Source organism: Populus nigra, chromosome 14, assembly GCF_951802175.1.
Source record: "Populus nigra chromosome 14, ddPopNigr1.1, whole genome shotgun sequence".
NCBI classification, from domain to species: domain Eukaryota; kingdom Viridiplantae; phylum Streptophyta; class Magnoliopsida; order Malpighiales; family Salicaceae; genus Populus; species Populus nigra.
In genome coordinates, this window is record NC_084865.1 from 11905918 (window position 1) to 11928347 (window position 22430).

At 38.0% G+C, this 22430-nt stretch overlaps 1 protein-coding gene across 1 annotated transcript; it reads right to left on the bottom strand.

Moving 5' to 3' along the window:
- Positions 1 to 16463: 16463 nt before the first annotated feature.
- On the bottom strand, positions 16464 to 20520 carry LOC133672453 (uncharacterized). Its single transcript, XM_062092876.1, has 6 exons — positions 20008 to 20520; positions 18854 to 19468; positions 18253 to 18702; positions 17520 to 17692; positions 17093 to 17276; positions 16464 to 16721 (listed from the first exon to the last, which is right to left on the bottom strand). The coding sequence occupies exons 1-6, from the start codon at positions 20419 to 20421 to the stop codon at positions 16626 to 16628; spliced, it is 1932 nt and encodes a 643-aa protein (XP_061948860.1). The 5' UTR covers positions 20422 to 20520; the 3' UTR covers positions 16464 to 16625.
- Between the last annotated feature and the right edge of the window lie 1910 nt (positions 20521 to 22430).

Below are 22430 nucleotides of genomic sequence, written 5' to 3' on the forward strand. Positions count from 1 at the left end.
AACACCGGGGAGGCCTTTGATCCTGTACTTGACAGTAACAGAAACAGCTATGGGTTGCGTGTTGGGGCAACATGATGAGTCAGGAAGGAAAGAGCAAGCTATCTACTACTTGAGTAAAAAATTCAATAACTGTGAGTCGAGATATACAACAATTGAGAGGTTGTGTTGTGCCTTGGTTTGGAGTGCCAAAAGACTCCGGCAGTATATGCTATACTACACAACCTGGTTGATTTCAAAGTTAGACCCGCTCAAGTATATTTGTGAAAAGCCTTACCTGTCAAGTAGAATAGCAAGGTGGCAAGTGTTGTTGGCGGAATATGACATTGTCTTTATGACAAGAAAAGCGGTAAAAGGAAGCATAATTGCCGATCATCTTGCAGATCATGCCATGGAGGACTATGAGCCACTAAACTTTGACCTCCCAGATGAAGATGTGATAGTAGTTGAGAATGAAAGTGGGGAAAACGATCAGTGGACCCTCTACTTTGATGGGGCAGTAAATGTATCGGGGAATGGAGCTGGAGCTATAGTGATTTCCCCAGAAAATAAGCAGTATCCCGTTTCAACAAGGTTACTGTTTGAATGTACCAATAACACTGCCGAGTACGAAGCCTGCATCATTGGCCTGGAGGCTGCTCTAGAACTTAAAGCCAATAAGCTCGAGGTCTTTGGGGATTCCTTACTAATCATCTGCCAGGTCAAAGGTGAGTGGCAAACCAAGGATGAGAAGTTGAAGTTGTATCAAAGTTATCTCTTGAAGTTAGCCGATGAATTTGAAGAAATCAAATTCACCCATGTGAGCAGAGATAAGAATCAGTTTGCTGATGCCTTAGCAACCTTAGCTTCGATGACACAAGTTGATGCTAAAAGCAAGATACAACCAATAAATATCGAGGCCAGAAGCTTTCAAGCCCATTGTTGCTTCATTGAAGAATCTCCAGATGGGAAACCATGGTACAATGATATCAAAGAGTTTCTCCAGCATCGGGAATATCCTAAAGGGATTTCCAAAACAGATGAAAAGACTTTGAGAAGAATGACTATGGGTTTTTACTTGGATGGGGAAATCTTATATAAAAGGTCATTTGATGGGACTCTGCTCAGGTGTTTGAATGAAAATGAGATTGAACAAACATTAAAAGAAGTCCATGAGGGGATTTGTGCTACACATGCTAATGGGCATACAATGGCGAAACAAATTCAAAGGGCTGGATACTTCTGGTTGACCATGGAGAGAGATTGTGTAGACTATGTGAGGAAATGCCATAAGTGTCAAATATATGGCGACAAAATAAATGCACCTCCGGCACCTCTGTTCAATATGATCTCGCCTTGGCCTTTTGATATGTGGGGTTTAGATGTTATAGGGCCAATCCACCCCAAAGCAAGCAATGGGCATAGATTCATTTTGGTGGCCATCGACTACTTCACCAAATGGGTAGAAGCCAGCTCTTATGCCCATGTAACACAGAAAGTAGTCAAGAGATTTATTGAAAAGGATTTGGTCTGTCGTTATGGTCTGCCAGCAATGTTGGTAACTGACAACGCCCAGAATTTCAATGGGAAGTTGATTGACGAATTGTGCACCAAATGGAAGATTAAGCATCTCAACTCTTCCCCTTATAGACCAAAGATGAATGGGGCAGTCGAAGCAGCTAACAAGAATCTCAAGAAGATTATCCAGAAAATGGTGGTCACCTACAAGGATTGGCATGAGATGCTCCCCTATGCACTTCATGCGTATCGTACCACTGTTAGAACTTCTACAAATGCCACCCCATACTCTTTAGTATATGGAATGGAAGCGGTTGTGCCCTTGGAAGTAGAAATCCCATCACTGCGGATTCTGAAGGATGCAGAACTGGACGAATCAGAATGGGCAAGGTCAAGATTTGAGCAACTAAACTTGATCACTGAGAGAAGACTAGCAGCTATTTGCCATCACCAGTTATATCAAAGCAGGATGGCCAAAGCTTACAACAAGAAGGTCAAACCAAGGGTGTTCAAGGAAGGGGATTTGGTGTTAAGAAAGATCCCACTAGCATCAGGAGAAGATCAAAGCAAGTGGGCACCAAACTACGAAGGGCCATATGTGGTGAAAAAGGCTTTTTCTGGAGGGGCTTTAATTCTGACTAATATGGATGGAAGGGATCTACCAAGGCCTGTAAACTCAGATGTTGTAAAGAAGTACTATGCCTGATGTACTTACCTATATCAATCAATGAAATTGAAGTTTGGCCAAGATTTCTTTAGTGTGTTCCCCCCTAAAAAATTATGCATGATCCCATGTTTTGATAGAGATTTTTTGGGAATTCAAAGTCTTAGTACAAGACTAAAATCAAAGAGATGTTTGTTCTAACAAACAAGTTCTGAAAATTCAAGTGATATCCTAACACTCACCTGAAAGACAACCCAAACACCATGAAATAACTTCAAAGCTGAGTTCTGACTGCATGAATAATGAGAAATCATTTTGCATGTTCGCATGTGAGAAAGCAAAGCTTACCGATCCTAAATGCATGCATTTGAGATGAAGAAAGGCCATCTTTGATAATCCTCTCACAATGCTGAAATATATCATTTGCAGTCCCCTTTTGAGCCTGGTAGTGTTTTTTGGAAATAACCTTGACTAGGATCACGCCCTACACTGGGGGGCAAGTGCCAAAAAAATCCTCAATGATTGAAAGTGCCCAAACAATACTGGGGGGCATAAAAGAAAATTCTCAATCAATCGAAGGTGCCCATACAAAACTGGGGGGCATGAAAAAAAAAATCCAAATGATCCAAAAATTTGGAGCAAAAAAAAGGGCCAATGCAATGATGCTCAAAATCAAATGAAGAAAAAAACAAAGAGAAAGAGCCCAAGCCCAACACTGGAGGGCACCGTGGACCATTTTACAAATCAATTCCAAGGTCCAGAAATGTATGAACAAAAGAGTTTGGGATATAGGCAATAGTGATCCTTAGTCTTAAAGTCCCTTAAACACCTTTTGAGCCTACGAGTATCCTATTCTTGATAGCCAAGAGCCCAAGCCTACGTTACGTTCCTAATCAAGCCCTTTCTAATCAAAGGCAAGCAATTTGGATCGGTAGGCAGTGCTTTCTCATGCGAAGCAAAATCATTATTCATGCAAACAAAATGAATGCTTTAAACACGGTTCTCAATAATCCTCAAATTGAAATTTCAACCTTTTGTGACCAACCAGATGTCACCCTGTGTTCTTCACATTTTTGTCGAAAGACGGTTCTCAATAACCCCCAAATTGAAATTTCAACCTTTTGTGACCAACCAGATGTCACTTCATGTTTTTCACCAAAAATCAAAACAAAAAGTTTTCATCACTTCTGAAAACCTCTCTATAGGAATCACTTGAATTTCTTCAGAATGAGTTTGCTTTGAACAAACATCAAAATGATTTCTGTGTTTGGAATAGCTTTGAAATTCCAGAAATTTTGCATGAAAACAACTCTTTGTAAATAGCCAAACCTTCTTTCACATCGCCTCATCCCCAAACCTGATTTGAATACTTGGGGGCGTGATCAAGCTAGGGGCAATCAAAAACATATGGTAGAGTTGGCTCCATGATCCCCTTTCTAAGAAATTATTGGGCAAAATTGGTAACTCTTGAGATAAAGGGGGGAGGACAAAGAAGTATGATGATATCAAGTCCTTCCAAGTGATCAAGATCACAAAATATGACTCGAGTAAGCAAGAGCGAAAAGAGCCATCAAAGCTTACTATCAGAGACTCCAACTTTTGAGAAAATGAGAACTCCATGAAGAAAGGAAAACTCCATGAAGAAAAGGGGACCTACATTTGTCAGGTAAGTATACATGCATATTGATCATGATGCATAACCTTCATCTTGACAGATTAGTGTCTCACAATCACCTCTTTTTGAGTGGGCTTTTGAGCCCTCACCTCTTAGGTAGTGTGTTCTCTAACCCTACCTCCTCTTTTGAGTGGGCTTTCGAGCCCTCACACCTTAGGTAGTGTGTTTTCTAACCCTACTTCCTTTTTCGAATGGGCTTTCGAGCCCTCACCTCCTAGGTAGTGTGTTTCCAACCCTACTTCCATTTTCGAGTGGGCTTTCGAGCCCTCACCTCTTAGGTAGTGTGTTTTCTAACCTTGCCTCCATTTTTAAGTGGGCCTTCGTGCCCTCACATATTAGGTAGCGTGTCCTCTAACCCTACCTCCTCTTTCGAGTGGGCTTTCGAGCCCTACTTCCTTTTGAGTGCGCCTTAGAGCCTTCAAACACCTTAGGTAGCGTGTTTTCCAAACATGCCTCCTGTTTAATGCGCCTTAGGGCCAACAACCATCTTAGGTAGTGTGTTCTCTAACCCTACCTCCTCTTTTGAGTGGGCTTTCGAGCCCTACTTCCTTTTTAGTGGGTCGTCGAGCCCTCACACCTTAGGTAGTGTGTTTTCCAACCATACCTCCTTTTTAATGTGCTTTCGAGCCTTTACACCTTAGGTAGTGTGTTTTCCAACCTTACCTCCTTTTTAATGTGCTTTCGAGCCTTCACATCTTAGGTAGTGTGTTTTCCAACCATACCTTCTTTTTAATGTGCCTTCGAGCCATCACACCTTAGGTAGCGTGTTTTCCAACCATACCTCCTTTTTAATGTGCTTTCGAGCCTTTACACCTTAGGTAGTGTGTTTTCCAACCCTGCCTCTTCTTTAATGTGCCTTCGAGCCACCACACCTTAGGTAGCGTGTTTTCTAACCATACCTCCTTTTTAATGTGCTTTCGAGCCTTTACACCTTAGGTAGCGTGTTTTCCAACCTGCCTCCTTTTTAATGTGCCTTCGAGCCATCACACCTTAGGTAGTGTGTTTTCCAACCCTGCCTCCTTTTAGTGTGCCTTCGAGCCACCAACCACCTTAGGTAGTGTGTTTTCCAACCCTGTCTCCTTTTGAGTGCGCCTTAGAGCCTTCAAACACCTTAGGTAGCATGTTTTCCAAACCTGCCTCCTTTTTAGTGCCTCTTCGAGCCACCAACCACCTTAGGTAGTGTGTTTTCTAACCATACCTCCTTTTTAGTGCGCCTTAGAGCCTTCAAACACCTTAGGTAGCGTGTTTTCCAAACCTGCCTCCTTTTTAGTGCCTCTTCGAGCCACCAACCACCTTAGGTAGTGTGTTTTCGAACCATACCTCCTTTTGAGTGCGCCTTAGAGCCTTCAACCATCTTAGGTAGTGCGTTTTCCAACTCTACCCCTTTTTAGTGTGCCTTCAAGCCACCAACCACCTTAGGTAGTGTGTTTTCCAACCTTACCTCCTTTTAGTGTGCTTTCGAGCCATCACACCTTAGGTAGCGTGTCTTCCAACCGTACCTCCTTTTTAATGTGCCTTCGAGCCATCACACCTTAGGTAGCGTGTCTTCCAACCGTACCTCCTTTGTAATGTGCCTTCGAGCCATCACACCTTAGGTAGCGTGTCTTCCAACCGTACCTTCTTTTTTATGTGCCTTCGAGCCATCACACCTTAGGTAGCGTGTCTTCCAACCGTACCTCCTTTTTAATGTGCCTTAGAGCCAACAAACACCTTAGGTAGCGTGTTTTCCAACTCTACCTCCCTTTAAGTGCGCCTTAGAGCCATCAACCATCTTAGGTAGTGCGTTGTCCAACCCTGCCTCTTTTTAAGAGCTCCTTCGAGTCCTAACCTTTTAGGTAGTGTGTTTTTCTAACCTTACCTCCTTTCGAGTGCGCTCTCTAACCTTCAAGAGGATTCATCATTCCTCAACAAGATGAGTCAGCCATATCTCATCCTTTTTTTTTTCTTTCTTTACAACGCTTATTATCTAAAGTCTCTTACGAGACTTTCTACCATAAGCATTGTAAAGAGGGGGGCAACTGTCATCACCCAATTTTGGGTGATTCCCCAAAATTCTTTTTTTTTTTTCTTTCAAAATAAAAATAAAAAAAAATAAAATAAAGGCTGACAACGTGGAGAAAGTTGATCAAGAAAAATAGGCAAAATAGGCAGAAATCAATATGCAATTTTCGGAAGAAATTCAAGGCCTTTCGGCGCCCCTTTGTACCCAAAATCGAAAAAATGCAAATTTAAGGTCAAATTAAATGATTATTGGACGAATTTGCATAAAAATTAAGTCCAATAACATAATTAAATTTTTAATAGGCCAATTTGATTTAATCATGGGCCAAATTAAATTTTAATTATGTTTAAAAATTAATTTAGGTCCAAATAAAGGATTTAATTAAGTGCAAGGACTTAATTATACTTTAAATGGGTCAAAATTAATTTTGTTTGGGGCTTAATTGGTGAAAAATTAAGTTTGGGAGCCTAATTTTGGCTTAATTGAGAAGATTGGAATTTTAAGAGACCAAATTTAATTTTTACCAAGTTAATTGATTGAAATCAGGGGTCAAATTGCAAGAAAATTAAAGTTTTGGGGCCAATTAGGGACTTAATTGAAGCAATCCGAGACCAAGGACCAAAATGCAAAACGCGCGCAAGAGGAAGGATTGATGTGAAATCTGGCACTTTGGCGCCAATTTTCATTTAAATGAAACGGCGCGTTTTGGGAAAAACGACGCCGTTTCATGCGTAAAAAAAAAAAAAAAAAAAAGGGCAGGACCAGGCGACGCGTCGCCTGGTCACTGTTCATCTTCTTCCCCACAAAGTTGCCCGAGTAGCAGCTTTCCAGGAGCATTTTCTACCTCGTTTGGCCTCCAAATCCGACAACGCGTGCACCAAAATGTCCACCTAAAACCCCTTTATCCTCGAGAATGGTCCGGTCGGGTCGAAAAACTTTGCAATGGCTCCGTTTATTGGCCCAAAGTGGCCACCTCGTTCAGTCTGCAGTCTTGGATTGCCAAATTTGGCAGTTCGAGGTGCACACTTTGAACCAACGGCGTGGATTCCTCGAGTCGAATCAAGGGCTGAGACTTTTTCCCCGTTGAAGACAAGATTACCCTCTTTCCAGCCCTATAAATAGGATCCAATTTCATGCTCAGAGGATGAGAAAAAACGAGCTCAAAGTTGGCCGAAAACCAGCCTTCTGTATTCATTTTTCCTGCAAACAATCCTTTTTCTGCTTTCTCTCTCCACCGTGGCCTTCAGCCACCACCACCTTCATCACCTGGCTTCTCACCATCATCCCCACCTCCAGTAGCCATAAAACCATCTCACGTGACAGTTGCACCGCTTCTCTCCCTCTCTCCTCTGTAAAAATCTTCTCCTCTGCCACCGTGACTCCAGCAGCGGCGGCGACAGCAGAGCTAGCATCCACCACCTTTCCCAGAAGCTCTCTTCCTTCCCAAAGGCAGCCGGGGTAGCAGTTCTCTCCTCAGCCACACCAACAGCCCCAGCCGTGAGCTTTCCTTCTCCTCTGCAGGACTCGTTTCCTTCTTCTTCCAGCCGTGACCAGTGCACGCCGCCGGCCTCACCACCTCCAGTTGCACCGCGCTCCGCCAGCCAGGCCGCCAACTCCTCCACGCCAGGTAATACTCTCCTCCCCTTCCGCTTCTTCTTCGCCGTCTCTGTTCACTGAGTGAACAGTGGACGTGAATTATAATTCATGTCTACTGTTCACGCATGAACAGTAGACGTGAATTATAATTCATGTCTACTGTTCATGCAGTGTATTATATCCCTTTTTTTTTCCAAAAAAAAATTTCAAAAATTAAAAAAAATCTTAAAAAATCATTTCAAAAATTTGTGATTTTCTTAAATATTTTTCTACCAAGTTTGCTTGATATTGGGTTGTATACTTACATTGTAAGATACAAGTCCGGTATTAAAATACCTGGTTTTCTCCGAAATATTTCAAAAAAAAAAGAAGAAAAATTTCAAAAAAAAATATTTTATTGCATACGGCCAGGTCCTAAATAATTTTCCAAGCATGTTTGTTTTCAAAAAAAAAAATATAAAAATTACATCTTTCTCATGTTTTAAAAATAAAAAAAATGGATATCATAACTAGTTTATGATCATCTGTTAGGGTTTGGCCAAAATGTCAAAAACTTTTATTTCAACTTTTTTTCTAGGATCCAGATGTAGACTTTAATATTTGTGGGGTGTAAAATTACACGATAAAGTACACTCTCGGGTATTAAAGATACAAGGTGTAAATAAAAGCAATTTTAAAATTCAGACTTTAGAATGGTTAGGATTTGACCCAATAAGGTAGAGACTCCCTCATGAAGGGAGATCTGCCTTGAACTTTAGAAAAGACCAACGAATAGAACCTCGACCTAGAAAAATAATCAAACAACAATGCAGCTTACCTTAGGTAGGGTGCACTGGGGGTGATGCGTCTTCCCCTTGCACAACCAGTCCCTTACTCAGAGTCTCGCAGACCATAGGTTCCTAGTGACCATAATACTAGGTGGCGACTCCAAAGAACCAAGCAAAACCAACAATAATAATAATAAAAAAAATCGCCAGCCGACGTCGCGCGGATTTTTTTTGACGTGCGACACCCCTTTTCATTAATATTGGCTAATACATCTCTTGAAAAGAGGGTACAAAATAATAAAAAGAAAAATACATCAATCTTCCTCTTCATTCATATCTCTAGCCACTGGTAGAAAAGCGAGGCCTCGATTCTCAATTTTCTCTAAGAAGGCATCCGTCTCAGCCAAGTTTTGTCGAAAACAAAAGATGTCCCTTCCTACCCTTCGAGCATTGTCTCTAATAATCCACGCGTGAATGGCAGCTTCATCCATTTGCTCATCTACTTTGGCCATCTTCTCTATAAGCAACATGTTGTTACGATTCAAGGTATGGTTGTTGGTGTCGATCTGTTCTTTATGTTTTTCTGAAACCTCCAACTTTTTGGTCAACTGTTTCACCTTTTCTCGTTCTTTGTCAAACTTCACTTTCAGCGTTCTAATTTCAATTTTCTTAGCTGCCAAATCTGCCTTCAAAACCTCCTCTTCATTCCCCTTTCTTTCGAACTCTTGCAATTCAGCTAGGCGACTTTCTATCGTCATATATTTCTTGTTCAACTCATCATACTTCTCAATTCGGTCCAACAACTCTGCTTGAACATGCAAGAATTTGTCCTCGACATTCTCTTGATAGCCGTTGAAGTCGGCTTTCAATGCTTCCAATTCAGAGCTGCTTTGCATCCAATCCAAAATCAGTCTTCCTCTTTCTTTCTCAGATTCTTCTATTACGACCTTTCCTTTGCTCAATTGCAGCTCCAACACCCCTATTTTCGCATCTCTGGATTCGAGCTGTTCGTTTAGAAACACTCTACTTTTATCTCCTTCCATCATCATCCTTTCTAATGTTGCTTTATCTCCCTTACTCTTTCCCAATTCTATTTGGAGCCTTTCTAATTTCTCCATAAGGTCTTCCTCATTACTGACCTTTTTTCTTTTCAATGACCCTTCTTCAATTCGTGAAGGCCCATCTTCAGGACATGGCTTTTTCAGAGCGGCAATCGGGGTCAAATTCCTCCACTTTTCATATCCTTCACTTGAGTTGGGGTCTCTCAAACTTTCTGACTCCTTTTGAATTACAGTTAAATGGCACCAATCTTGTTTGATGGTTTCAAGAACTTCTCTCGCGGATTGATCCTTGAAAAACCCGAAAAATTCAGCAAGTCCCATAGTTCTTGGGATGTGTTGTATGCCACCTAATTGTCTTATCACCATAGCCGGAGCATAGCTGACATAACCTGTGATCCCAATTAAAGGTACCCAGCATTTTTGTCCACAACTTACTATGACATCAACTGATTTAACCCAAGGGGCCTTCCAACTAAAGCTGCTACTAGGTAACTCTTGTAGTTTTTTCATCCAACCCTGATCACCCAGGATTCCCCATTCTTCTTCCTCCACTATCTTCAGGGGTTTTTGGTTAAACCACCAAAAATTATTAAAGATCGGCTTCTTGGTTTCAACATGGCTTACCATCCAGATGTATAATAACTGGGTACAACATCTTACTGCGCCTTTCCCCGTCTTTCTAAAATGGTTGAGGGTCAGCAAAGTCTCAGCTAATATGGCAGTTGTAGGGTTGACATGAGTATTTTCATATTCCACGAATGCAGCAGCAGCTTCTAGACTTATAACCCTTTTTAAGCTTGGAAATAACACGAGACCATAGATCCCCAGAGCGATTAACCTGTCTCTTTCTAGCATTGAGACGTATTGCTCTTTTTTCCTTTCTAATTCAACTTCCAGAAATTTCCACCTTAAACCGCTGCCATTCTTCTCTAAAAATCTGCTCAGATGTGGAATCTTCAATAATTTCGACAACTCAGGAATCACCTTGTCATTTCTCAAAGGAAAATAAACCCGGTGTAGGTGTTTGAAACTCCGTCAACATTCCATACTCCTCTATAGTGGGACACAAATCCACATTTCCAAAGGAAAAGCATCTGTAATCGAGATCCCAAAAATTAATCAAGGCTTTGATTGCTGGGTTCAATACTTCTATCTTTGCAATTTCTAACAATCGCCCATACTTCCCGAAAAATGCTGCCTCATCAATGCCCTGACTATGGCCCAATATTTTGTTCATCTCATATACTACGCAATTCAGGTCTTTGACTACTGGAAGCTTCCTTGCATCATATCTAGAGCAGTTTCCCTCTGATAGTTGTGACAATTCAGAATTCTGCCTATATTCCACAGTAGAAAATTTGGTAATGATGGCCATCTTATCGTTTCAAAAGACCTGAAAACCAAATGCTTTATGGTTTAGGTTGTTTTATGCAAAATGTATTTTGTGGAGCATACACCCTATAGCCGGTTCTAAATCTTTTATGCTTGACGAGGGTAGGTTGGCTATTCAGTTTCTAAAAAGGGTCTCTTGTTGTCCTAGTGATTGCCCTCGTGGAGGCAATATAGGGGCTTGTAGGCAATGAGATGGCACATGTACCAACTATTGTCAATCTAAGCACTCAGCGAAGAGTTGGGGTTTACACAAACTTAAACCTTGACTAACAGTCGTAAGGTAAGCTGTTTGTCCCCCACTTAACTTAAAGTTTGTGCTCTCAAAAATCAAAGCATGTGATGCATGTGACAGTTCTATAAGATGTATGAGACAGTTCTATACAAATGCATGAACAATGTGTAAAAATATTTAAAGCATATAAGCAAATAATAAAAGGAAAGGCATATTAACAATAAACACACGAAAACAAGAACAAATCAGACAAAAAAACAAAGCTTAGTCCACAAGGTCCCCAGTGGAGTCGCCATTCTGTCACGGGTGCGCAACGTCGCGACGATCGTCCACCCTCAAATCGGTATAAGGGGTATATATATCTGGTAAATATAGGAAGACAATGAATTCTTTGTCTCTTAGCAGTGAAAAAATGGAATGGGAGTCGCCACCTAGTATTTTGGTCACTAGGAACCCTAACTGGTCTCAGAGATAGGGCACGGGAACTGGTTGCGTAAAGGGAAGATATTAGCACCCTAAATACGCCCTACCTAAGGTAAGCTGCATTGTTTATTTGTCTGATAAAATTCAAGGTCTCGTTGTGTTTTCTAGTTGTTGGCCCGTCTATGGTTCAAGAAAAGTCCTCCTCAATAAGGAGGTCCTTATCTTATCGGGTAAAACCTAACCGTTCTAACGTCTATGTATGTTGGTTCGTCTATGGTTCAAGAAAAGTCCTCCTCAATAAGGAGGTCCTTATCTTATCGGGTAAAACCTAACCGTTCTAATGTTTATGTATGTTAGTCCGTCTATAGTTCAAGAAAAGTCCTCCTCAATAAGGAGGTCCTTATCTTATCGGGTAAAACCTAACCGTTCTAATATCTAAGTAAAAAAACTATATTTTTAATATCAGGAATACGTTTTATGTATAAATTCGTAATCCCAAATACTAAAAGAAGACAAAAAGATTTTTTTAGAATTTTTGAAATATTGGCCTAGTTCTCATGGCTTGAATAAACTGGTTATTAAAGCCAAAATGCATGCTAATCCATATATCGTTTTGAAATTTCTTTTGTTGTGTGAAAATATGATGTTATAATATTTATATGTATATATTGGAGAGACTAGGCCGTATTTTAAAACAAAACATTTTTCAATTATGTATTTTTTTTTTATGTTTTGACGCAAATCGAGTATTTTAATACTGGGTTGGTATCCTTACGGTATAAAAATACAACCAAATATTAATCCACTTTGATAAAAAATATGCAGAAAAATCAACAATATTTTTAAAGATATTTTTAGAAAATTTTTGAAAGCAAACGACATTTTTTATTTTGAAAATCTTTGATGTTTTGATGAAAACCGGGTATTTTAATACCGGATTTATATCTTTACAGTATAAAAATACAAACCTACATTGATCAAGATACAGTAATAAAATTACATAAAATCACATATTTTTTTGAAGAATTTTTGCAGAATTTTCTTAATTTTTTTCCATATATATATATATATATATATATATAGTATTAAATCGGGTTGGGCCGGGCCGACCCAACTAACTGGGCCGGACTCAGCCCAAAAGTGTTGGGCTGATTTCGGCTCAAAATGGATTGGACCGATCTCGGCCCAAAAAAACTAATATCCCCTTCTGGGCCAGGATCCGCCTGGCCCAGCAACCAAAACGGGCGGGGGGAATTATTTTCTCCCCACCCCTGCATGCAGAACGCTATTCGTTCTGCATGCAGAGAAAGAAAAAATAAAACGCAAGAATGAAGGAGAAGAAGGGTTACCTGGAGGGGGTGGTGCGTCACTGGTCTGTCGGCTTCGCTGGCGGTGCTGCGGTGGAGCCCGGTGGCGGTGTCAAGCGGCGCTGTGGTTCCAACGGCAGCTCCAAGCGGTGCTACTGTCTCCCACGGTACAGCGACGTTCTTCCCGATTCCTTGCTGTGCTTTCATTTTCTACGTTCCCTCGCGGTTTCTAGGTTTCCTTCCTCTCAGTGTTGGGTTTTCGGTGTCTCTCTCCTCTGTTTCGGTTGATTTTCTCTCCTCTTCTCTCTTCGGTTTTTTTTCATTTTTCGGGTTCTCCTCTCTTTCTCTTTCTCCCCCTTTTTCGGGTTCTCCTCTCTTTCTTTTTCTCCCCCCTTGGTGTGTTTTTTGTTCTATATTTATAGGAGCGAAAGGGCGCCTGGGGAGCGGGTTTCGCGGTGGCTAGTCGGCCACCACCCGCGACAGCAATGCGCCGCTCCCTTGCTTTCGGCAGTGTGAGCGGCCGGTCGGCCAATGGCTTCGATCGGTGGTCCAGGGCGTGGGGCTTCGGGTCGGTGAGATGTGTGGTCTAGGGAGAGAGGAAATGCGTTTTTTAAAGAAGAAACAACAAAAGGAAACCATTTTTTCTTTCCTCCCGTGCTGCATGTCCAGGGGAGGAAGAAAGAGGAACAGTGTCGTTCAAAACGACACCGTTCCCTGTTTTTTTTTTTAATTATGAAACGGCGTCGTTTTGGATAAAACGCGCCGTTTCATTTAAAAGTGGCGCCAGAACGCGCCAAGTTTCAAAACAGCCCTTAATCATTTTTTTTCTTCAATTGCATCCCTGTCAATTTCGGTCTCCGCCCCTCTTGTTGGCCGTGTTTTTCACTTTAGTCCTTGGCCTCTGATTTATGCAATTGAGCCCTTAATTGATCAATAAACTTCCAATTTCTTCAATTAGGCCCCTGATTTCTTTAATTGGAGCCCCTATACTTACGCGCCTTTTCCGATTTGGTCCTTGGTTTCGGATTTCTTCAATTAAGTCCCTAATTGGCCCTTAAACTTCAATATTTATGCAATTAAGTCCTGATTTGACCTAATAAATTCCTAAAAAAAATATTTTGGCCCCAGAACTTAAATTTATTCTAATTAAAACCCAAATTGACTTTAAAATCAATTTTTCTTGCAATCAATAAATTCATTTAAAAATCCAATTAAGTCCATAAACATCAAAAATTGGGCTTTTCTCAATAGGGCTCTCCTCCTTCAAGAATATACTGTCAAAAATCCAATCTTTGTATTTTTAACCTCATTGACCAATTTTCCGACCATTTTCTGAGCGCTTCTGCCTCTTGTTATTTTTCTATCCTCCTTTGGCTATATATATATTTTGTGGGGACCCAAAAATGGGTTACAACAAATCATATTTCCCATCTTTATGTCTTCTTGTCTCTTTGATCTTCATGATAAATAAATTTTTAACCTTACTTTTGAAATGCACTTTTAAGGCCTTATTTTTGCTTTTTAGCAAATAGACATAACAATATTTTGTTCAAAATAAGAAAATACCTTTTACCTCATCTAATTTACAAAAACTTTAAGTCACATATATTTGTCTGAATTAATTCTAGATGCTCACTGCTTTTTATCTATGGAATAAAAAGATGCCTTAGTCAATTTAAATTTTACATCGATTTCACACTTGTGGTTTTGACCGATATGAGATTTTGAAAGTGAAACCAAGTTACTAATCATTTTCAATGTTTTATAATTAACATGTCCTAATCTATTATGTTATAAACTCAACCAAATAAACAAAAATATAATCTTTATTAATCTTTTTTTTAGGTGCGATAGTCATAAAATTGAGTTTAAATAGCTCATCACATAACATTTCTTGCCCATAAGCATCCCACTCTTGGAGAAGACAAACTTATCATGGTCAAACCAACATAAACCCATGCTATATAATGAGCTAGAAACTAAATTATTTCAAATATAAAAAGCATTAACTATATTGTTTTGAGTCAAGTCTTTTTCAAAAACCATCCTTAGCACCACCTTTTCATGCCTAGGATCTTGCATGCAAAAGAGTTGCCTAGTCATCTTTCCCAAACCAAGCCTTGTCCTTAACTCTGTGCCTCAAACTTGGTCTAGGTTCGAGTCCGAGGTTCCCAGCAAGGTTGTCAAAATCGCGATTTTGACACGGCACGGAACATGTAAACTCGGATCGTAAAAACGGATCGTAAAATCGTAAGGAATTTTAAAATATATTAAAAAAATTATGTTTCAAATAAAAATTTATGGGTGAATAATAGTTATCCTATACCTTTTAATTTTTGTTACTTTATAAAGTTTAATAGCATAGTTTTTTTGTAAAATTATTATTTTTAATTTTATAAGAAAAAATAAACTATAAAAAAAGTCAAGTTTAATTAAAAAAAAAACACCTCACTAAATTTATAAACAAGAATAACCTGAGTTATTTGACAAACTAGTAAATCACTCTAGCTTAATAGAAAAAAATTATAAATTTAACTTTCCAACCATATTAATATTAAAAAAAAACAAAAATAATTTTTTAAAAAAAGGAAAAATAAAACCTATTTTTCAACTAAAAACAAAAAACTCAACGTGGAAAGTAGCAAATAGCAATTCATGTGAGAAGAAAGAACCACGGTTACCAAGTCAAGAAGAAAGAGCGCAGAAAGTTCATTCAAGGTAAAAAAGAAACTAATACAAAGGACAACAAACCTGGCTTTTCCAGAAATTATTAACTTTTCCATTCAAAGCTAGCCTTTACGTGGCTTTATTCAAGCCTGCCACGCAAGGAAAGTAGGAAAGCATGAAACTTTTACCCTGGTACAGACAAAATGCATTTTCCGTGTAAAATCGTTAAATCGGTAGTGAAATCGTGATTTTATGCGATTTCACCCGATTTTAACGATTTTACCTGATTTTGACCTGATTTTATCCATTTTCGAGTTTTACAAGCGATTTAGCACGTAAAGCCTATATCAACTCGTAAAAACGTACGATTTTACGAGTTGAATCGCGATTTTGACAACCTTGATTCCCAGACTATGTCCCAACCCAAACCCTGACCACCTAGACCAAATCTTGGTCCGAGCCCCAAGCATGATCCACGCATTTTTCAATTTTAGCTATTTAGATCTACTCACATTTGTATCAACGTACTTGATAAAATATAGCGTAATCTCGTCTCCAAAAAGTCGATGCTTGAGTGGAGAAATGCACAAGTTTAAGCATGTAATCAATAGCTACACCAATTGAATTGTTGTATGGCTTGCGCAGGTATTGAGTCCACAGTGGCCATGAGCCTAGATCTGTTTTCCTTACGCAAAGCATAAGCTTCTGGTCCAGTTAATAATTGTAAATTCGTGCAGCTCTTACATCCCGCAAGAAGCCCTGCAAGATCTCAAGTAAAAACATTTGTAATAAATATTGTAAAATTTCCCATCAATTGCCGATCAGCAATTGAAAACAATCTTGCAAGCTTCACTTCAAGTGCTAGTTTTTAGGTTGAAAGGCCATGCTATTTTCTAGGATGGCAAGACGTTCTTGCCTGGTTTGATTTTGCTATTTCTATTTGACTGCTATAGTTTTCAAATGTTCAATATATAGTGCATGCAAAAACTTGGGCACCCATCTATTCAATAAGTAATCTTTCAAGAAATGTTTCCATAAAATTACAAATTAAACGTGTGGTGCCTCACGAGCAGGGTACAATGGCCAGATTTGGTTAATGCCGTTTATGTTCGTTACCTTTTAACTATCTGAGAAAATAGGGAAAATCATTTCGTCATCTAGCCACCATAGTAGCCAAACAAAATTGGATAAATTTCATGCTTCCTTCTACCACTCATTAACCCAACTACATGTGTGAGACAGATTTTGATAAAATGAATGTTACTGTTTTCATGTACCTTCTTCTCAACTACACGAATAAATAAGATACTGGTTCCTTTGTCAAAATTAGCAACCATACACTTGATTAGTACAAATCTGGAGCAGCAACAAATGCAGCAGAGTTTTTGAGTGTCTTCCGTGCACGCCAACAAACAGCATTTGCTGTTTCCGATGTTCCCAACTGTTTAGTGCAAAATGTTAACAGTAAGTAGTATTGAACAATATAAAAAAAATTCATCTAAATCAACAATGAGGTAGCCACACAACAGAATGTGGCTTTTGAAGATAAAGCAGCATGAGGGAATGAGTGAAGTTAGGAGCAATGGCAGAAAGTGGTGCAGTCCCATGTACATTAAGTCAGGCAATAAAAGACAATGAGAATTTGAATTTCCAGTGAAAAATGCAGGAGCTGATTTCCTTTATCAATCCAGCTGCTAGGATATGCTCATAGAGCATTGCCACGTATGCGTTTAATTCAGGAAGTGGGTGGTTTAGAGGAGAATAAAAGAAAGACAAGGTACTTTAAAGAAAGTAAACGTACAACAAGATTACCTTAATCTCCATCGAGTGGTAATTTTGCCACAAGGTCACATCTTGGCCATAAGTTGCGAGTGCAGATTCATATAATTTTCGGGCATTTGCAAGGCAATCCTTATCACCAACAGATGCAAGGTTCACTTCCAACTCGATGCAACATCTGTACAAAGCAAGACCAGGATGGGGTAGTGCGAGAAATCTGCAAATTAAAATCAAGATGCAGGTTTAGCTACTACAAATTAATTAGCAAAGCAGATAGAAAACTAGAGGCAGATTATAGAGTTTGAATCTTTTACCAGAACAATCTTAAACTTACAAATTATTTTGAGAACTGGAAAGGCTTTCTGTATATAGTATGTCACATACTGTTTTCACAGCTTATTGTGACATTGAGCAGGCACTTTACAGACAAGTTTCTTTAACTGTTAATTTAGTAACTTACCGCTTATATGTCTTTCTTGCTTTATGAATTCCATCCTTCTGAAGCATAAAATTTACAATAGCAGAAGAGAGGGAAAATCCATCATCACTACCACCATCTTTGGCTACTGAGATAAGAGACATCTCAACCAGCTTGTCCAGATATTTCTTTTGTTTTGCAAAAAAATTGAGTGCCTGTAGCATGAGATTATATTAAAAATTGGTTTGGACCCTAAAAGAGCTTTATCCTGATAGATTAAAAGGAAGGTTAAAACATTAAAAAGAAAAATAGTAGTTCAACAAAAAGAAACTTAGTTTGAAAACAAAACAATTGCATCATGGCATCAAGAGCTAAGTAGCTTTAATTAACCCATTAGAATATTTGCAGAGACAGTTTTACATGTTATTCAACCAAAAAGAAACAAACCTCAGACACTAAAGGAGGACGACCAGGGGAGGTAGAAAAGAAAATGAAAGGAGAAGTACTGATGTTTTTTCTATACAAGAATATTAATAATTTGTTCTTTTATTTGTAATTTATAAGGCAATAGAGCTCCCCTAATTTTGATCGGGTTTCTGTTTAGGCAAGCATTTTACACAGACAATAACATATTTCTCAACAGACAGCTCTAAATAAAAACTATTAGAAAAGGTAAATCAACTGGGGCTGGAAGCATAAAATTAACATTTTTGAATAATGCCACAAACTTTAATAGCAGGGAATGGGTTAGAGTACAGGAGCATAGAGAGCATACCATTAGCCATAAGTCCTCAGCTTGTGATATTGACACTTTAGTCAATGCACTTCTAAGGAGTCCTAACACATATTGGAAATCATCCTTACTTGGTGCAGAAGTATCATCATTAAAAGATTTTATTTCCATAGAGGCCCTTAAAATCCACAACTTTTCTGAATCTGAGAGTTTTCCGCTGCAAAGCCTGTCTGCAAGTTTTCTGGCTTCATCAAACCTACCAAGTTGCAGGTAAAATGAAACATATTGACAAGCAAGATCCTCAGTCATGTATCCCACCACGTCAGCCTTCTCGTATACCACCAAAAGGTGTGAAATATAATCTTCAGTGGGGCTGGAGACCTTAGAAGGATCATTTTCTCCTCCTTTGGGAGCAATAGCATCCATCAAAAACTTTATATATAAATTAAACATCATTGGAGAAGGCACAAATTGTAAAGCCTCCTCATACACCTACATACAGAAAATCAACCGTGATCATGATAGAGTACTCGGCACATTATCTGAAAAGCAGTCAGATGATATACCTACTTTTCAATTTTTGAAACCAATGACTCGAACACTTGTCAGATATCAAAATTTCACTAGTTCATAAAAATCATACCTGAATTGCCTTTTGAAACTGAGGAAGCGCTAGAGTTACGCTCATCTCTGACATACTCTTAGAATCAGTCATTTCAAGTCTTGCAAGCCAGTCCCAATATTCTGGTTCTCTGGAAAAGTCTCTTTTCATATCACTTAGCATCTCCTTATGCATTTCTTCTGAATGAGTCAAGTCTGTTGCTTCCAGTATCTCTAATAACCTCTTTCTCAAGCCAAAACTAGAAGGTAGAGCTTCAACAGCTCCAGTATAGATTGTCTGAAGAATGAGCAAACCTTTCTCTCGAAACAAATCCACTTTCTTCTCTGACACCTCAGTACCAGCATTTGATCCATCATCATTTCCTCTTTCTTCATCAAGCAACATATCGTAATCACGAACCACATTTTCCTTCTCCTCTCCGAGCGCTACCTTCCGCACCCTTAACTTGTTAAGATATGTCAATTCCATCCGAAGATACTCTACCCAAAGATCCTCTGAATGTGGGCATACCCTCAAACCATTCTGCATAAGAGCACGAGCAGCTGAAACATTCAAGTTATGATCAAATTCCCAAGCTGCAGCATAAATCCAAACTCCAGGCACCTTTGGATGAAACCGAATTAATTGAGCCAAAACCTACAAATGAACAAAGAAAAAAAAGACATGATTTCACTGAAAAAAGAAAAAAATCCATCCCCAATAATGACAATAATTACCAATTAAACGAAATGAACAAATCAAAAACAACAAAACTCCAAAATCATAAACAACTAAGCACCTAAACAAGAGAAAAACCAAGCGGGGATTGTTAATTCTGCAATAGAAGATCCATTAAATGAGACAACGCCTAAAATGATAAGAAAAAAAATCCCTCCTTTATGAATCACAACTAGTGACAGTACCAACCGGCCTCTAAAATCACAAACTTAAAATTTCTAGATAAGAGCAAGATACAACCCAAAATGGTATCTTTATTTCTCCAAAAACAACAACGATAACACACTGAACAACACTAACCAAAGCGTCAAACATACAATTACACATCCAAAGAACCAAAACTCAGATAACCAAACAGAATAAAGCCAAAATGGGGTACCCTTAAATTCACAAAAAAAAAAAAAAAAAACAGTTATTAACACTAAGCAAACCACGACCTCCAAAATAAAAGCTCTCACCTTTTTCATTCTTCCATTCTTTTTATCCTTACAAAACTCCAAATACCTAAACCAAAGATCTAAATCTCCCTTAAACCTCATAACAGCAATTCTATAAATCTCAACAATCCTTGAAATCCCAGCAAAATCAGAAACAGACTTTTTATTTCTCCTCCTCCTCTTATCCCCTTGCTTCTCCAGCTCGCGCGCCACTGATTTCTTTCGTAGTCTACGTAGTGAGTCAAGTTGAGTCTCGTAATCAATATATGCTAAGAAATCTTGCTTTAAAGGACTTGGCCTCTTCAATCTGTACTCAAATTTTCTTCTTTGTTTCACTATCTCTGCTATTTCTTGCCGCGTGAATATGCCTTTACGTTCTAGGTCGTCTAGCTCGTCGACCATCCGTTCGAGCTTGTATTGGACTGTGTCCGCCATGGCTGTTTTCGGGTTTGGTGAGTTCACTACGCGCTGGACAGCGAGAAAAAGGAGGGGTTTTTTGAGAGATTTGTGTTTAGGGTTTAAGAAAGGTAGTTGTCGTAATAAGAGACAACATTTTAAAGTTCAATATGGACTGGGCTGCTAGTTGGGCAAATGATTATAAGGCTGTTTCTAGTTAAGACTTCAAAACCCAATCACATATCTGATCCCGTTTAGGGCCGGGAGATTGTCAAGTCAATCCCTATAATGATAAAAAACTCAAGTCTGTTCTAAAATAATATTGTTTTTTTTTTTAATTAAAAATTATAAAAACAAAGTAATTTATTTTACACAAATTAAAAAATTCATTGGAATTGATAATCAATTGGATTGTAGATTCACTCACTAAGTCACTCATGTTTGGCCGAGTCAACCGAGTTATAATTTAGTCATCGAGCCACCTGAATTTTATCTAGTCAATGTTCAAAATAGTTCAAAAAACATTTGACTTGAAATAGGCTTCAGGTCAATGGATCTCCAAGTTAACTTGCCTAGCCGACTAAAGTTTAATGCTACATTGAAGGTAAGATTCTAAATTAATTTTTAATGTAAAAAAAATATAAGAAACAAAAGCGTTGATGTAATGGATACATTGTTTTATATTTTTTTTTAATTGAGAATTGAAAAGATAGTGTTTACATTTATTAAAATAAATTAAAAAAAATATGAACAAATAAATCAACAAGGATTTGTTAATGCTAATCTTAAATACTCAAGTAGAGAGTTGATCTTCATATTAAAGGCAAAAAATAAATTCACATGCAAATAATTTACTTTAATTATGCCTTTTTATTTTATACTTTTTTGTTTATTTTATCTTAGAGATTAATTCTAGTTTCTAAGAACAAATGGTCTTCATTTTTATAAATCCATCATACAAATATAACTTATATAAAAAATATAAAAGAAAAAAAATAAAAATAAATTACAATAATCTCTTTAAAGTATATAGATTGAAGAAAAATTAAAAACATTAATTACTATTTAAAAAAAATAAAAAATTTAAAAATAACAAAGAGATATTAATTAAAATTAGAAAAAAATATTAAGAAAAAAAGCAAATTACGACTGCATTTAGCCAAGAGTTAAAAAGCCTAGGCACGTATAGGCCTAGATACCCAGGGTTGCGCACCTAGTTTAATCTTTTTTAACAAACGACACATCATTTATTATGGTATATGACTCACTACTAGAAAATTAGAAAACAATAACGGAAACTCTGACATAAAATATTTTGTCTCTATTTATCGATAAAATTCACAACGAAAAATTTTTATCTGTAATTTCTGATGGAAACGACATATTATTGGAAAAATATTGAGAAAAAAAAAAAGCAAGTTGCGACTACATTTAGCCAAGAGTTAAAAAAACCTAGGCACGTATAGGCCTAGATACCCAGGGTTGAGCACCTAGTTTAATTTTTTTTTTAACAAACAACACATCGTTTATTATAGTATATGACTCACTACTAGAAAATTAGAAAACAATAACGGAAACTCTGACATAAAATATTTTGTCTCTATTTATCGATAAAAATCAATGAAAAATTTTTATCAGTAATTTCTGATGGAAACGACGATGGAATAATATATATATATATATATATATATATATATATATATATAGCAATTCTATAGACATGGCTAACATGTCAAATTGCTGATGAAATTTCAATAAATAATTTTAAAATAAATTAAAACCCGACAATTCCTCATCTCTCCTCCCTTTGTTCTTCTTCCTTAAAACAAAAACACATCAGCCCTTCCCATTAACTCTAACAAAATACCTCCCCCACTCATAAATATAGTGTTGAAATCATACCTCTCTTCTACCCATCTCAAGTTTGATTTCTTCTTCTTCGTTTAATAAACTTAGGGTTTTACATTGTTAAATCCTATGTTATGGTTAGGATTTTTAACTGATTTAGGGGTGATTTATTTGCCATTTGGTTTATGTGATTTGGGGTT